General features: G+C 35.8%; 1 protein-coding gene across 4 annotated transcripts in view; it reads right to left on the bottom strand.

Annotated features, from left to right (window-relative positions):
* LOC129742260 (progestin and adipoQ receptor family member 3) overlaps window positions 1-19,133 on the bottom strand; it is a 74,073-nt gene that overhangs the window by 15,372 nt on the left and 39,568 nt on the right. For all 4 annotated transcript variants that reach the window (XM_055734224.1, XM_055734163.1, XM_055734277.1 and 1 more), the window contains 3 exons: window positions 10,449-10,931; window positions 10,218-10,370; window positions 255-443 (listed from right to left, as the gene is read on the bottom strand). In XM_055734224.1, the coding sequence (XP_055590199.1) occupies window positions 255-443; window positions 10,218-10,370; window positions 10,449-10,931 (825 nt within the window). The remainder of the gene's footprint in view (window positions 1-254; window positions 444-10,217; window positions 10,371-10,448; window positions 10,932-19,133) is intronic.

The following is a 19,133-nucleotide window of genomic DNA, read 5'->3' as shown; positions in this document are numbered from 1 at the left end:
AATCGACGCAGTTCGCAGTTATGCAACGCACGTCGTGAAGCTCAGGCGTGATCGAAAAATGATTTTTTTTTTTGGTTTTCGACTGTTTGGTTTCAATTTCACTATCGAGGTTGATGGAACAAGCAATGTTTGGACTGTTGATTCACATTTCCAAGTGTCTTCCGAACGACACGATCGCCCAATCAATTTGGCGTGAGTTGCGTGTCGATTTGGGGGTGTCAATAGCCCACCTGTCAGTCGGCGCACACACTTACCTTGACCATGGTACTCTCGGTGCCGCCCATCACGATATACCAGTGCAGTGTTGGAACCACCCCGTAGGCCGCCCACGCCACAAAGGCCAACATCTTGATGTTGGAGTTCACTTTTAGCCGGGGAACTTGCAAGATCATCGCCACCGTAAAGATGACACCGATCGTTATGATGTAGAAGTTGCGTAGTGGCTGCAGTGGATAACGGGTGATAAAATTAGATTTTGATTTTTTTTTAATTTTAAATTTGACAATTAAAAAAAACTATATTTATTAGGTATATCTTTTCTGGTTCATTTGGATAAATACATGCCACGAGGGCATAGTTGGTTTATACATTAACTGATCGATTCAGTTGTGTAAGGGACGAGTCCTTACACTTTGATGATTGGCTGAAATAATAGAATCAAAAGTCGTCTTTCTTCGCCGTGTAGACCTGACACCTGAGACTTTTGAGGCCCCAGGTATGAGACCTGAGATCTAAGATCTGAGACCTGAAACCTGGGACATGGGAACATAGACATGAGACATGGTACCTTGGACCTGAGAACATGACACATGACACATGAGACATAAGACGTGAGACTAGAGATATCTGACTTCTCTAGTCTCACGTCTTATGTCTCATGTGTCATGTATCATGTTCTCAGGTCCAAGGTACCATGTCTCATGTCTATGTTCCCATGTCCCAGGTCCCAGGTCCCAGAGACGTAAGAAGAGTGACATGAGTCATGAGAAGTAAGAAATGGGACCTAAGATGTGAGAAGTGAGTGTAGCAAAGTGGAAAGTGAGACGGTAGACGTGAAAAGTGAGAAAAGAGCCGTTTGAAAAGTGTGATACATGAAACATGAGGTGCGAAACGTGAGTCGTAAGAGATGGTGAGTGAGGCGTCCGACGTGTGAAAAGAGACTCGAGAAGAGAGGGGTAAGACGAAAGAAGTGAGAAGGAAGGAGTTAGGAGTGAGACGTAATAAGTGAGAAAAGACCGTGGTTGAATTAAAAGGAATCTTTCGATTGCTTTGATTCAGAGAAAAGAGAAAGAAGACTTATTTTATTTTCGGAATAAGAAATCATGTTTTATTTTATAACTTGGCTACTGATTGATATTCTAATATTATTCTTCTAAAGTTCTTAAAACAGATTCCGATTAACTTTATTCATGCTAAGCAATCTGAAATTTTATTTCGGTTCTCATATTGAACACTGAATCATGTTTTTTTAGATACCTTCAAATTTTATTTTATAATGCGCTGAGTTCTAAACACCTGAATCTATTTACCTAAATTCTGGTAAATTTTTATAAATTCTTAGTCTGAATTTTCAGCCCTATCTCAAAAATGCATGTGCAATTTGAAATACTATAATTGAAAAATGTATACAGAAATCACACAAAAATTTGGTAGTTGGTTACGACATCTGCTTTCTGTGCGTTTCCTTATAAACCAATTAAAATGATGGATTCTTATTTTACTTTTTCGATTCCGGAATTTTCCCCAAATTGAACTAAATTAGAAGAAAATATTAATAATAAGATAAGAACTTCGAAGTTATGTCGTTTGTCAGAAATTTGATTTTTGATATTTGAACTTATGTTTTGATAGTTTTTGACAATTTGTAGTGTGTGTGTATATATAACACAAATAAAGAAATTATATTTTTTTTTAATATGAAATGAAAACTTGAAGTATGGTTATGATTATTTTTAAATTTTGATTAAGGTGCTGTAAGCTCAAATGAAGGCTTAATGTGAGGAGAAGTGTCTGGTAAAGTTGTTGAAATGAGAACAGGTATAGAATCGGTCGAAGAAAACTGTTTTAACGCGGTAAAAGCAGAATTTAGGAAAATGTGTCCGATTAGTCCTTGCTGAAACCGGAGTTATGCGTGTTGAAATAGGTCCAATGTTAGAAATGACCATTAGACTCTAAACATCGAAGATTGTGTTAAAAAGTAATTAATCGTCATTTGAGGGAGTTTGCTAGCGCATGCTGGTTTTGAATTTTCCTGGCTTGCTGCGATTAGCGAAGAAATTGAAAATGAGTTCGGCTGGTGGTTTTCTATGTGCGTGAGTGAGATGCAGATAGAATTTTACCCAACATATTGACAGCGGATTATGTGCTACCAAGAAAAGGAATAATTTTTCGAAGCTGCACAAAATTGAATGCGATGGATGAATAAGGGAACGGAATACTGAAGAAGAAATTGAGTGTTTGGATGAATTTATGATAAATGTGGGGGTGAAGAGGCAGGCCTGGTCAATTACGTTTGTGTGTATCGGGTTTTTTATTCGGATGTAACTGCGTAACTTGACTTCCGCAATATATTGCAGCCTGCCTGGGTTATCAGGAAGCGAAGAAAGCAGAAATAAACTGTGACAGACTTGTGCGAGCCGCGAGTGTATGGCTGTGGGTAGGGTTGATATTTGATGATTTTTTTAAAGTGTGGAAATTATACTAAAAGTAAGTTATTTTAAATCGGAAAATAGACAATATGGTTATGAGTTATGATACAGAATAAGGTCGGTTACAGCTAAAGGTAAGCTTAGTGTGTCTTGAGGTAAGTTGGGTATAAAGGTAAGGCTATTCTGTTGTTAAACTATTTCATGCATTGATTATATTATATAAGAACGTTCAATCAGTTGCCAGCTGGGCAGGTATCTACACGCATGCGGAATACCTGTCGTAGATTCATAACACTGAGAATGTTATGAATTTTATACGGTTGCGAAACTGTTTGCTCGTTCTACAAATAAGACATACACATACACGAAATACATTCATTACATGACAGTTCACACGAAGCCATGGTGTCGGGTATGTGGTAATTAGCATTGAAGATTGGCCAAACTTATAATCTAAAGAATGCAATTTGGCGCATACGTTGGCGAAACTGCGGTGAATCCGTGCACCCATGGTGGATTATCTACATACATACATACATACAGGTGCTGTAAGCTCAAATGAAAACAGCTGAAAATAAGTAATGTCACGTCAAAAAAAATTCATTGTTCAGTTTATTTATAAACAGCATTTGATCTTAAAATCTTTGTAGAAAATAGCTTTCCAGAAAATTAACTGACCGAGTTAGGATGAATAACTGAATTCATATCTCTCTTCTAATGTTTTATTAACATTCCATTTTTTTCAGCAAATTAATTCGATATTTTTGTCTAACTCTTCTAAATAACTTCCCCAGTTTAAACATGTGTGTTAGATTTCTTCTATTTTTTTCAAGTTTCGTTTCACACTAACGTGTTTTTCTGAAAAAAAAATGAGCTCTTGTTGCAGATTCGAACATCATCAATTCTGAATTTATGTATAAACATTCCAATTTAGTAAATTTTAGTTTTCAAGATGTGGATTCAATCGAAAACTGTATTAATTCAGTTCGGAACTAAAAAGTTGAAGAGGTTGTATTTGAGACACGACCGCAAAGTTAACGTAGAATTACGACAACCGGTTTTGTGTCAATATATTTTTGAAAAAATCTAAGTATGCAGCTCAAAACAAATGTATGAATGTAGACGAAAATATACATATATTGTGTGTCCAATGTCAATGCCGACAGCTTTCGTATTGAATTTGCAGCTCAAATAAAGCTGGTCAGTTTAATATAAATTTAGGTAATATAAATTATCTTCAACAAAACAGTTTGAAAAACTTAACAGTTGCATACCCAAAGGCGATATTAAAATACGGACAAACAGCGTCAATCAAAACTCAATACATTATCGCTGAGATGCATTGCGCCCGGTACTTATGCAACCAATGCGAAGAACATGCGAGCTTTGAATAATCAAACGCTTGAGATAAAAGCATACAATGAGGCCGATGACATAGTGAGAGCGATGCGATGCGAATTGACGAACGCGGCCAATACGAACTCGAGCGGCGGAACAAATTGACATCTGCTTCGCCGCTTTGAGTATGTCAGGTTTAAGCGATTCGCATACATTTTCTTCAAATGTGGTTCGCCGCATTGAATCGCATTCGCCGGTTCGCATCGCGTCGCACTCACTATGTCTTCGGCCTGACAGTGCAGTGCTGGTAATAAACCTGTTGTTTATTTTTAATAAGGAATTTTGAATTTTCGCAGAGATTTTTTTAGCCAATTTTTGTTTTTCATTGATTGGAGAAAAAAGTAAGCTGAAGAAAAACAAAATTTCAAACAATCGATTATATCATGAATTGTTTCTTTATCCCAAAACCCAATAAATATTTTTCTAAATCAACACCTGACACAGCTTCCACGCTAGCTTTCAGGCTCAGTGCAAAAAAAGATGCACATTAAATGTACATTTTCCACGCGTGATCAATGCCTATTCGAAAGAGAAAAAAATTCATACAAATCATTACCGGTGTACTAAAAAAACGTACCCACTTTGCAAGTTTAACAACTGGCATCGCTGCCTTTCATGCATACGCTTGACTCAGTGCAAAAAAACAGTTTTCTGGAAGCTCCGTCTCATGCGTATCTCTCCAAGTCAAGTTACCTATTCCCATTCCCATATAGCAATCACTAGCGTAAAGGTGCACTGAAATGGCATATCGGCAAAGTTAGACCCTTAATTGATAACAAACAAATGGTTCTTTTAAGGGCCAACACATACAGAAAGTTTTATCTCTGACTTTCTATTTTTGGCTCATGGCAATGGGGAAAACGGGTGAAGTGTGTGGACTGAGTGTGAAATGCGTGTGATTTAAGTATGTGGTGTGTATGAGTTAGGTGTGTATGAGTTAGGTGTGTATGTATAAAGTGTGTATGTATAAAGTGTGTGATGTGTATGAATTAATTGTATATCTGGTGTGTATTGTGAAAGTCAGAATGGAAGGTAAAATATGAGTAGAATGCGAATTCAAGGTGGACTGTTTATAACCAATGTTGATTAGTTTAATTTTTATATTACATTAAATTGTAGTTACAGTGCGCTGAATATTTTGTGTAAATGACATTTTTACCTGTCATGACATTCAACATAATGTCATGGCAGACATGTCGTGGCAACATGTCTCCGCCGCTTGTCGGATCGCCTCTGCTGCTGGCTGCTGGTCCTCCTACTCAAATGGATGTCCCTGAGCTAAACTGCAAAACGATATCTGCGTTGGATTACCACTGGTGGGGTCCAAACGCAGATCGCAGTGCAGCAGAACTTTTTAGCTCGACGGGCAAACAGAAACTGAAACCAGTTCGAAGGCGACCCCTTGTTTTTATAAATTTTGTTGACAGGGACTCACCAAGGGGCGTCCGAGTTTTTTTTTTAAATTTCGACCAGCCAATCAACGATGAGAAGGGATAATATGTCTTTTAAAAATGATGTCCTTGAGTTGGAAAGTTTTCGTGACGCGAGATCCGTTTGCGAATTTCAATTTGTCCCCCTATAGTGTTGCCGTAAGACGTAATTCTACGTCAAAAGTTACACCATTTACATTTTTTTTAATCCTTTTATTCTTCATTCAGGTTTTTAAGGTGTATTTTTTCCAGATATTCCTAAAGAAAGTTCACAACGGTACAAAATCTTTAACTAATGAATTCTATGAATGTTAACTACCAATACTTAGCGTATTAAAACTTCACAGTTGTGAAAATTATTTTAATTTTAAATCTTTTTTACATTCACTAAAGTGCACAATAAAGGGTGATACGGTCAAAATTTGGTCAAGGGAAAACGCGTGTAAATCGGTGAAATCGTTTATTTAAAAAATCAAATTAAATTTCTTTTTCAATTCAGGAAAAATATTTAGTTAAGCTTCCGCTTTTCCAAATCCGAATTGCCGGGCCTTACGCGCAATCCCTGCCATCAGATTTTGTACAGCCACCTTGTCCACCTTCTTCACCGCAGAAAGCCAGTTTGTCTTGAACTGCTGCTCGTCCTTTTTTTGGTCTTCTTTAGGTTCTGCTTGACAATAGCCCAGTATTTCTCAATTGGGCGGAGCTCTGGCGTGTTGGGAGGGTTCTTGTCCTTGGGAACCACCTGCACGTTGTTGGCGGCGTACCACTCCATAGCCTTTTTACCGTAATGGCAAGATGCCAAATCCGGCCAAAACAGTACGGAACAACCGTGTTTCTTCAGGAAAGGCAGCAGACGTTCATTCAAACACTCTTTCACGTAAATATCTTTTGGAAGTGTGGAACTGCTCTTTCCCTGTTGAATAACGTGTTTGCTCATGAAACGACTCAAATCTAGTTTTGTTTTTATAATCTCAGGTTTAGAAATGTCTGTTTGTTTAATAAGAATGGCACCACCCCTACCAGGCCAAATATATTTAACTCCCAGTAAATCTTGGTACTCGCGTAGTTCATTTAAGATTTCCATAGATAAAGGCGTAAGCTCATCTCTAACTGTGACGTTTAAAGGTTTTCCGTTTACTAAAAATGATGGATCCACTAAGGTAGAAGCAAGTTTTCCAAAACTTCGTTTCTTGCTAAAAATTTCTTCCTTAATAAGTGTATCTTTTAGAAATACTTTGATTGGTGGGAAATAATCGTTTGATTTATTAGAAGAAAACAATCTGACAGCGTTTTCAATGTGCTCAATTTTTAATTCATAGCCGAAAGACCCACAAATTTTACGGACCAAATCTAGGGTGTTCTCACCACTTTTAAAAGGCACCCCAAAAATCATCATGTTTTTCGAAATAGCTTCTTTGTTAAAACGGTCCAGGTTAATTTCTAACTTTTGAACTTGATCCGTAAGTTTAGAATGTTTAGATTTGAGACCAGATACTTCTGTTTCTAGAGCATCATTACGGGATTTTAAATCTTCGAAGCCTGTCTGAATTTCGTCAAATTTCGAAGATAAAAACTCCTGTGACGCCTCTATTGCAGACGTAACTGATCTCATATCCGTTTTAATAGAATTCATCTCATTGGAAACAACATTGTGAACAGTCTGCTCTATTTTCATGTTTATGCTTTCTATAATTGTTTCATGATCTTTACGCAACGATATTATTTTGGCATAAATGCACGCGCAATTCGAATCGCAAAAGTATTGTTGTGCCTTCATTTTTCGAGCGGCACTGCCAATCAAATTTTTACAACGCAAATGGACACTTTTAAAACAATACGAACATGTAATGATTTTATCAAGATTGTTTTCCACATTTTTGCATTCAGTACAAATTACTTCATCATCCCCGTCCATGTTCGTCAGACCAAAATAAAATACAGCTACAAAAGATTAAAAAAGAAACAAAACTTGTTTGGATACCTCACAATCAAAACTTAAATTAAAACTGATATGACTTTTATCAATGTTATATTATTTACAAGGAAAAAAAGTATGCGATAAAATGAATAAATAGATAAATAAGATAAATAAGTGGCGAAATTAAAATAGTTTAAGCTGCAAAATACTAAGGACAGCACAGGACAAAGACACGTAAAAAGATAAACAGTTTAAAAAAATAACTCAGTATCAAAATATAATATGTGAAACAAAAATTATGCGGAATCAAATAAAAATATTAAGGACTAATTAATTGGAACATATTAAAATCAGTTTCAGAGAATAAGAATAATAAAAAAAATTTATTGAGAAAAGAAAGAGAAAAATCTGTCGATAATTTTTAACATTGCTTTCCAAAAGAAACGATTTCCAAGTTTATACAGTACATTTCACGGCAATCAATCAAAGTACCAGTGACAAGTCACCAATAACCAGCAAGCGCTGATGTTGTGTGCTACTGACGGAAGCAAAAAACTCTTTCGGTCATCTACTCGTGTGTGCTGGCTGCGTTTGCCTAATCTTCACCGCTAGCGATCGAGATTCACTAACAAGCTAGCAAGTGCAAGAAACACAACCCTTTGAAGTGCGCTAATAACAGAGTCACACACTTTCGCTCTACTCGAGTGTTCCGAGGTTGGCTAAAACTACACCGCTCAGCGACGAGATTCACTAACTGCTGAACAAGTGATAGAACCACAACCGTTTGGGCCAAATGGGCCGTTTTTTTAATTGATTAACCGAAACAAAGCGGTGATCGCAGCAGATACGATTGGAGTACCTGCTTCGTCAACGATTTGCTGCTGTTGCGGAATAATTTTGGAAACGTTTGTTAAGGATAGGAATGAAATATTCACTTTACTCACCAATCTAGAGACAAGTGATACTTGATCAACAGCTCACCTCACAATAGCTTTTCTGTTGTTCTTTTTTCGGCGTCGAGAAAAACTGAGTTTTTACACTTATCAGCTGTTAACGGCACATAAATTTAGTACGTGATTGCACATTAAACACTTAATAACGCCACTATGATGTATCACAGATTTAAAAGAAAGGATTTTCAATAAAATTATCAACTTAATGCGAGATTACGAAAACAAGACGTGCGACCAAAAACCAGTGCTACCAGAAATGAATATCTTGGTTGACAGTCCCGGAAGCTGTGAAAGTGCTGTTTTTCAAGCCACATGGCTTGCCAAACCAGATATTTCTTCGCGAACTTTGACAGTTTCATGTGCTTGAAAATTTCTGCTACCTTTCCTCTTCCTTTTGCCGTATAAAACTCCTGTCCCGGAAGCTGCTTGTAGTCGGCTTTGACGTAGGTTTCGTCGTCCATTACCACGCAATCAAACTTCGTCAGCATCGTCGTGTACAGCCTCCGGGATCGCGCTTTGGGCGTCGAATTTTGTTTATCATCGCGATTTGGAGTCACTACCTTCTTGTAAGTCGATAGTCCGGCTCGTTTTTTGGCTCGACGCACGGTTGTAGACGATACACCCAGCTTATTTGCGGCATCTCGGAGAGAGAGGTTAGGGTTTCGCTTGAAACTACCGGAAACTCTCTTTGTCGTCTCAGCGGCTTCCGGTTTTCGATTTCTCCCCGATCCAGACTTTCTGGCTGTCGACAAACGTTCCCCAAACACTTAAATAACATTTGTAACGGTTGATTTGGCAACTTTGAGCGATTTTGCCAGCTTTGCGTGCGAGTAGCTCGGATTTTCGCGATGCGCGAGCAAAATTTTGATACGCTACTCTTCTTCCTTGGACGGCATTTTGACAACTGAAAAGTGAATTCCAATATCAAAATAGGAGCAACATTCTACACACCCACCTTCAAAATGAGGGGTGTTCAAGTTTTTTAAAAGCAAAATTGAAAGAAATACGTCAAGTTGATATTGACCAAATTTTGACCGTATCACCTTTTAGTCGCTGTGTCCGTCACTATCTGTTACATGTTCTGTTGGACTCTCAATTTAACATACATCATCGAAGCATTTGCTACCATTAATAGCTTTCAACCACTTCTGAATTTATAATTAATAAATTCTAATCATTTCCTGCCATATTATACCATGATCATTTTGAATTTTCAAAGTTTCTTAGAGCAATTTGTGTCCCAACCCAAAAGTCTGGAATTGTCTGGAAGAATTTAAAAAGTCTGGAAGTCTGGAAACCTGAAAAAATGTCTGGCAGAAGTCCAAAAAGTCTGGAAGATCCAGAAAAAATCTGGAAGGTTGACATCACTGGTTGGGAGTAGTGGCTAATGGCCACTAGACTGAGTCGATTGAGGCCATTTTTAAATATCTCAAACCCTGAAAAATCATAACTTCGAATCTTTTAAGGCAAAAAGGTAACTGGTGTGTATCTTTTGGCATTGAAAAATAAACAATCAAACTTACAACACTTCTTATGCCAAACAAGGTATTGCCTCAACGTAGCCAAGCCAAGTAAGTTTGCAAAACAACAATTTTTTCAAGGTAGCAAAACAAGTACATATCTCCAACGTGAGGGTAAGCTTTCGTAACTCTCTGGAGCCACTTTATGGAATTTTGTATGAAATCATTTACAATCGGTCTTTTTAGGTTGTTACAAAAACGAACAGAGGTTTTTAAAATTTTGATAAAGTGTATCTGAGTGTATAATCTAAGATAATGGTATTGAAAACAGTTTTCCAACAAAAATCTTAACCTTTTCGGTGTATGTTCATAAAGAAGCGGAAGTTTACAATTCATGATTCAAGACTCACCGCGTTGCACCAGAAGGCGTAGTAGATGCCGCTGATGAAGATGGCCAACAAGGACAGCGCAATCCCGAATAGATCGTACGCAAGGAAGCATTCATAGCTTTGCGCCGATTTGCAGGAGAACGTGTGATAGATCGACGACAGGATCATGCAGACCTGAAACGAAATAGGATTTCGAATAACCATACAATTAGATTTTTTTCTGTTACGGTCGCTAAATCGATGGAAACTCGCCTGAAAGCACACCAACAAAGCTCCGACAATCAGCTTATCCACCATACTGGCATGGATCTGCAGCAGCACAATGTCCGAGTAGGTCAACCCGATAAACAGGAACCATCCGAAAACGTGGCTCCAGATGTTGATGGTTTCGTTTGTCCACCAGAACATACTCTCCAGGCAGAGCTTGGTGGACAGGATCGTCCGGTAGCCGGTCCGGATGAACGGATTGAACTGCAGGTGTTTCGGGGCGTCATCGTAGCACAACAGCTGCCGGCATTTGTAGTACGACAGGTCCTGTTTCTCGCAGGATAATTCTACGGGATTATTACTGTTTCCGGTGCTAATACTAGGACTGGTGCTGCAGGCGTTACTACAAATGGTGGTCTCGTTCTGCAGCTGACTACTGCTGAAAACGGTTGCGGGCATGCTGGCACAAGTGATTGAAGCCTTTTCGCTTCCATCCAGGCATGGTGTGAAATCTTCCTGGCTGATGTTCTGGAATCATGAAAGAAAAAAGATTTTAGTATCATGTTGATCGCGCTAAAAAATTTCAAGCGCACGAGGAATTGAACCTAAATTTTCAAAAACCATCGGTGAAAATATCTTAGTAACAAACATAATTTGAAAAGAGGATGAAATGGAATGTATGAATTTGATCTGATTTCTTCTTTTATAATCATCATTTGAATACACGAAATGTGTTTAAATAGAATATCGAAGAAGCTTCATTTTGATTTATTTAGTAGTTTTACAAAAATTCTATCAATTTTGGGGAAGGCTAACTTCTTTATTCTATTCCAAAAATTTCAGATTTTTAACCAGTGTTACTTAAAGTTGATTCATTAGAATATGATTTTAAACGAAAACAGATCAAAGCCGTTTGAAATCTTATCTCAGGTTTTGAAAATCCAATACATTAGTTAGCATTTTTTTTAGTGAGCATGTGTTACATCAAAGAAAAAGAATGTACAACCGAATTTTTAAACTGGTGACTAAATATTCTAACTGGTGAATAAATTTATATTTAGTCACCAGTTTAAAAATTTGGTTGTACATTGTTTTTCTTTAATGCAACACCTGCTTACTACAAATAAGGTTTTTATAATTTTTTTTTTATAAAAATCTGTCTGATGTCTGCCTTTTTGTAACGAGTACATGAATAGAAATTTTAATTTCGAAGGGCTGGCAAAGCAATTAAACAATAAAGCTGAAATTACAAACTTAGAATTCTTTTGTTTTTTATTTTCTAAAATCGAGAAATTTTAGATATCGAATTAGGATTTAAAGTTCAAAATTAGGTGTGATGCTCAAAAAAATGTGATGAAATTTGGTTTGAAAATCGTTTTTTCTATCTCAAAAGGGCTAGTTTTTTTCCTTAGGCATCGGAGTTCGAGTAGGCGTTGACTCGCGCGAACGTCAAAAATTTTCGCTCTGTGAAAAAGTCGTTCTAATTGAGGGGGAAAGTTTTCATAAGGAAGAACCAGTAGAGTATCCATTGTAAAAAAAAACGCAAAGGTGTACATAATTGTGAACTGTCCTGTAGCTAAAAAAAACTACAGGATGTGGGAAGAAAAACTCAGATGTACGGTTCCAAATCAGCTAAGAGTGTGTCCCATAGTTTTTGTCTATCTGGTGGTAATGCCCGATTTTAAAAATCAATGACAAAATTGTCCAGTTCTTCCTATCTTTACAATGGTAACAGTATTTTGTGGAGGAAATGTTCTTCATGTAGAGATATTTATTTTTTGGGAGTCCGCCATGTTTCAAGGAAAAATTTTAAAAAACTATGCTGTCCATATTTGATAAACGGTCTAATATGCCATGAACACCAATGCGAGAAAAACGCAAAATAAATGTTTTAACAATTTCTTTGCATTCTAATACTCAAAATAAAGTAGATTAATGTGCATAACAATCATTGTAGGTGTAGGACATAGGCAGTTGAGTTAAATTGCAAATTTAGATGAAAAAATTATGAAAAAAAAAATTCAATTTCAGTAGCCACTTTATCAAATATAACGTGAACAAAAGTTGACAAATAGCTCTGAATTTGCCTGATGTGCATACGTTTTCAAATATTACTGCGATTGCTCACGCCCATAACCACCAAGCTACAAGATCACAACAAGAAGGGATTAGAAAATTTTTCTATAAGTAGACACCGATTGCTGCGAATGAGGATTCAACACATCATGCACATTAGTCAATTTATCAAATATATTGAACATTAGACAAATTTTCTTGTGTACCTCCACCAATTGATTTTTTGAAAAATGAATGAAGTAGGGATATTATATAGAGTATGAGCTATCAAATGGCACAATTTTCTCCATTTCGAAAAAATGGCATATTAGACCGTTTATCAAATATGGGCAGTATGTTTCTGTTTAAGTACACTGCACACGCGAGAGATAATTAACAAGAAACTTACTTAGAAATTCAGATATATTTTATTCGAACGTCATAGGGTAATTAACTTGAACTAAAATTCAAATGAAATTACGTATGGCGAGAATTTACTACAGATGTCACTTATTTTTTAAGTGAAAATTATTTTGCGTGTAGCAAAAAAAAACTTTTGAAGAGTAGGCGGGTGCTAAACCGACAAATCGCGTTTTTTTCTTCTGTGGAAAATCTGTAATAATTATAATTTAAAGAAGAATTTAAGAGTTTTAGATATTCTAACATCCATTTAGAGTTGAAGTGATTGAGTGTTTGTAATAAATCTTCAAATTCGAGGAATTCAAGTTGTTAACTATAACGTTTTCTCAGCAAGAACTTTTTGATGAGGGTCGGTTCAAGTAAAACATAACCAGGTCCAGCGTTGAACAGTCATTCTGTTGCGCATGGTCACCAATTTTCATTCAATCATTTGCAATTACACTGTTTAGGAAGCTTGCAATCGAATAACTTTGTTTGCTGTCAGTAGAAGGCTTTTATATTTCACGTTGCTATGAATACGCCTGAGTTTCCTTTGTTTCTAAGAATATTAATAGACGAATGAAAGAACACTTTTTCATTTGAAAATGTTTGGTTTCATTTTCATATCTTTTTCAATATCATTGTTTAGTTGATTAGGCTGGAACACATTTCAAATCCTTCTTTTGTCACTCGGAATTGGACCATCGCGAGGGGGAGGGGGGGGGGGGACAATAAAAAATAATGCGAAAAACAAATAAATTGGAATAAATTGCACGGAAGCTTGTATGCAACCAAATTGCATACTATATCGTTGCACAAAACCTATAAATCAAGTAATTTTTTATCGAATAATTCAATCAAATCCAGAAAACAAAAGGTGAAATAACTCCCATCTTCTGAAATTTGTTTTTTGGTCTTGTAATCATTCAGATATTGGAATTATATAACGAAATTTACATAAATTACTTTAAACTTTATTTATTTCCCCCTTTTTTGGAAATTTCCAAGGGGGGAAGGGGGCGACAAAAGAAGAAATTGATAATTGTTCCAGCCTTATTGGTTCCCAAATTTGAATAATTCATACGTTTAACTCAATTCAATTCTTAAGAATATTCATTCAATATAAAAAATCCTAATTTATATTTTTTTCTTATTATTTGTTGTATGTTGAATAGGTAAAATCGATTCATTTTTCTTTAACAAAACAATAATAAAAATAAAATTCATTTCAAACTTCTAAGCTAATTTAGTTTTTAAAATAGTGAATTTTGACCAAAAAAAACTGAAACATAAAATCACGTATAAAAAACTATTTTCCTTTTCGCTGGTAAATGAAGATCTTGATTTTCCCCCTATCGACTACATGGACTTTGCCAGCGTCATTATTGGTTCATATTGCAGTAGAAGGTTCTCAAAACTGTATAGTAAGATTGTGATGCTTGTTCACAGTACCTTTCACTTGGCTCATCGTGTACAATATTGATTACCTCGAACCAATCACGGAGTGAAACCATTATGCCATTGGCCAGGAGGGGCCGCAGGTGGACCGTAGTTGATAGCAAACTCAAGCTCATCTGTGAAAAAAAGGCTAGGCACAATTTTCCCGTTTGTTTGGATAACGCGCCGCTATTAAGCCTATCCCTTTTTTGATGCCTGAATCCTCATATTGAGAGTTGATTCTGTAGGACAATTCTATGAGGATCAGAAATGCAAATACCCGTACTTGATATCTGTTTTGAAATTTGATTTTGACTTGCGTTTCATTGAAATATTTTGAAATTTTGAACAACAGATTAGGTATCACCGTTTTGAATCTAAGTTCAGAGGCGAGATTTGAACGCTTGTAGTGCCAATACCTGATATTACAGCCTTACAGCTAATTCAGCTATACCATCACAGAGGCATTAAAAATTTCAACGATCAGAATGGCAAAACTCGTGTTGAAATCACATTAAACAATTAAAAACAAACTTTCACCACTCCACATAAACTGTACATTTACACCGAGCCCTAAATTGTGACAACAAGAGATGACAAAGGTCAATACAGCAAGAAATGAAAGGCTGACCATGATGGAAAGTCAAAAGAATGAGGTAAAAATCGTCACATGCACATCGTCTCCTAGGTAGGTACCTACTAGAAGGAGGTTCCTTGCCTTGCATTCCACTCGAGCGTGTGTTTCGCGAAAAGGCAAAAACAAAATTATTCACGCTGCTTGCTGGCGGGACCTTGGCGGGGCCACATAAGCTCACACGAATCGTGCCAAGCCTCCGACCGACCCATCTCAACCAGTTTTAAAACAAACGACCGAGAACGACCGTCAGTTAGTCAGTCAAGAAAAAACACGTTGTTTTTGTTGTCGTTTGTTATGAAACATTCGGCCTTTTGACATCTTACTATAGAGGTGGGTTTCGTCGATTCTCGCTAAACATTTGCCTATGGCGAATGGGGTTTTCATGGATTTAAATTTTAATTTACAAGGACATTTTTTAACACGAAGAGCCAGTTGGAAAAATTTCGATATCAAATCAGAGCTCCAGTTCTAAGCCCAAATGACCTACAGGTATTCAGCACCCCACCATGAGTAGGGTAAAAGACTTATTTTGGACCAGTGGACCTATTTTGGACCACCGTCTAGCTCTCTTATAAACCAACTAATCATGAAATTACTTATTTAACAAATATAATTGAAGTCGGAGCACTTAATGTAATGCACTATTTTTTTCATAATTATTGTCACTGAATTCCCAAACCGGAGTTTTCGTTTAAATACATCAGCGACGGCAATATCACTGACGACATTCCATGTTTAACAAGAAATCTATAAAACATCTTCCAAGTGTCGGAACCAAACAAAAGTAAGGGTTGCCGATTGCAGAGGTGTTTGATGAATTTTTCATCGTCGCTGGTTAGCAAGATAGCCAATCACCAGCGCGAACCCATCGGATTTCATCTGCATTGACAATAGATGCTTCATAAGAGAACTAGACAAGGTGGTTCAAAATAGGGCCCCTAGTCCAAAATAAGTCCGTTACACTATGAGGACCCGAGTTTAGTTCCAAAGCTGAGTTTGAAACAACAACTTCAAATCAGATCTCTGGTTGAATTTTTTTTTATTTATAAATATTGAAATAATTGCTCCCAAATTTCAAACACTCAATTGAAGAAAAATTCGAGAATAAAAACAGTTACAGCAAGAAAAAACAATAAGCTTTCCTAACATTTCTTCTAGTGTTTTTTCAAGATTAGCATGTGTCACATTCAATCCTTAATCCAGCAATATTGTTGTGTCAACTGCTTTTTTAACAGTGATACTATTTCTGCAAAAAAAAGACAGTACGTTAACATGAGCATTGATGATAATTTTAATCATCAGTAAAATAATTTGAAACTTGCAGTTATAGTTTCCATTAAAAAAAATGTTGAAAGTGAATTGTGCTGATTATGGTCGAAACGTGCATGCAAAATTTGTTATTGACACGCGAATACATTCACGTGAAACCGATTGATCGTGCACAAGTACTGTGTTTAGAAGTAACTAAGAGCGTTGATCAACAGATATTCTATTCCGATAAAAGTCGTTCTAATGTGCCTTCATTTCAATTTGAAAATATATAGCTGACCCGATAAACTTCGTTCTACCGTAAATTCTATTGATTTAGAGAATGTAGAAAATCTCGTTATGGGTTATGTCTACTATTTGACTGATTCCATAAATATTTGTAATTATTTTGTATGGTACCCCTCCCGGTTTGAAAGTAAAAAATGGCTTTTATTATTATCGTTGTATACCCAAACCAGAGTTTTCGTCATCTTCAGCGCCGGTGACATTTACTGGCCACATCTCATGTTGATCAGACATATATCAAACATCTTCAACAAAGCGTCAGACGGAATCAAACAAAGAAAAGGGATGCCGTTTGCCAAGGTGTTTGCTGAATTGATATGACATTTTTCATCGTCGCTGGTTGGCAAGGTTGCCAATCACCAGCGCGAAAACTTCGGATTTCAACTACATTGGCAATACAATGAATCATCTCTCCATCATGTCAAAACTTGTAGGCGTGACACATTTAAAGTAAATTATTTTTTAAGTGTTCGAGTTATTCAACATTTGTAAGTTTCCCTTTTTTAAAATTGTGAGAGGTCCTTTCAAATGCAATTGATCATCTTGCTATGTAAAAACATGTTGGTTTTTTTTCGATAAAAAGCTCTTAAAAACTGCTTGTCAATTGTCGTATTTCATATTGATTTTTATTCGTTTAAAAATGGCAAGAAGTATATTAATGAAATTAATCAGTTTGTTATGCCAAATTAAAAAAAATACAAATGTACATTATTTTATATATTTTCTAAGGAAAGCTCACTTTTTTTTTAAATAGATGGGTTTTTCTTTCACTACATTTAATTATCTTGTCATATAAAAACAACCAACAAACCTACTGGACCGAATTTGATGAAAATCACTTAATTTTTTTTTGAATGGTATCAATGTTGATCATGTTAAAGAAACATCCATGAATACCCAAGCAACTAAAAGTTGCATACTTACTTAAACACAAGCCCGGATCAAGGGGGGGGGGGGGGGGGTGGAGGGGGCAATAAGGGCAATTGCCCCGGCCCCTCTGCGTCCAATACTGCACAGTTAGCTCAGCCTTGATGAGATGAATAGTAAATGCAGTAAATATATTTTTACTATTCATCTCGTGGATGCTGACAATATCTGGCTGTGTTAGTATCATGAGCATAAGCATACTATTTGTTATTATACCTCAAATACCTCGAAACATGACAAAATCTGGGCATTTGACTTCGGATTTTTTAACGAAATATTCGGACAAATCTAAACAGAATCCAGTGATTATTTAAAAAAATTATAGAAAAATGACGAAAAAAACCTTAAATTTTAATTTTCTATACAAACTTCCAAAAAAATTAATGAAGAGATAGCTTTCTATTTGGGCCAGACAATAGTTTGCTTTGCTTGTCCACTTTACTTTGAAAACCAAGGTATATCCGAATAAATCCGGGGAATCTGGGATGACCATAATAAATAATACCTCACTTTTTCGTATTTATTGTATAAAGAATATATTTTAGTAGTTCTCAGCTAATAAATACCACTTTGAATTGAATTTGAAATGTTTTCTTCACTTTAAAAGAAATGTAACGATTTTTTTTGTGAGGAATATACAATTTATGAATAGATTCATGTTTACTTAAATTAACTGAAAGTCTTTATAATAACCATTCCAAAATTTTAACGAAGCAATATTCGGGCAAATGCCGGGTATTATTGAAATTACAAAAAATTATGAAGAAAGTGAAAAAAAAACATTAAAAATTCTATGAAATTTTGAGGTTTCTCAAGCTTGACAATTAAATAAATAAAATCAGACAATCTTGAATGCACACTTTAGAAGCATAATTATGAGTATGGATCATGTAAAATAAAAGTTAGCTTTTCGATTATTTCTAACATTTGCGTTGGTTCTCTACACCCTTTTCCGAAATTTGATTTTGGAAAAAAAAAATCGAACAACTACTGTTTTAAGTGGCTAAATTGGGCAAATAAGCAATACTGAGTTTCCCTATTGAATTTCCTGTCCAATTTCAGTCTTGAACTTGAAACGTTTACAACTAATAATACAATACAATAATTTACCCCAAGTTTCATACTATTGATTCTGATGCATATACTATCGTTTTAAAATTATCTTCTATTAATTGGCCGGATTTCGAACAGACCAAACTGAGCGCCATGAGAAACTTTGAATCAACAGAATTTGGATCTCGTATAATTCATTTTATAGGTTGAAAGAGTGAATATGATTGACTGAAACGAATTACATGAATTATAATTTATCGATTCTGTCTCATAAACATGAAGATCAAGTGTCTCGAAAAAATGCTGATGGCGTTCAGTTCGGTGTGGTCGAATCCCGACCAGTTAAATCAAATATCTTGAATTCAGCATATCATTTTTAAGTTGACCATTCTCAAATAATTTAAACCATAAAAACACTCTCATAGTTGAATTGCGAATTTCATTGAGGGATTCTCTAACCACGAATGTTTCTAGGTTTTTAATCTCATCTTCTTCCAGTTTTATGATGATGTGTTTTTTTTACATTTATATTCCATTCTGTACTTATGCTTTCAAATGTAACTTTTGACATATTAAGAAGAAAAGTTTGACCAAAGTTTATGTTTTTTAATATTTGATCTGATAAGAATCTTGTTCCTAATTTAAAATTTTAATCTGCATAAAATTTT

The sequence above is a fragment of the Uranotaenia lowii genome, chromosome 1 (assembly GCF_029784155.1).
Source record: "Uranotaenia lowii strain MFRU-FL chromosome 1, ASM2978415v1, whole genome shotgun sequence".
In the NCBI taxonomy this organism is placed as follows: Eukaryota; Metazoa; Arthropoda; class Insecta; order Diptera; family Culicidae; genus Uranotaenia; species Uranotaenia lowii.
This window is presented reverse-complemented; position numbering and strand designations above follow the sequence as displayed.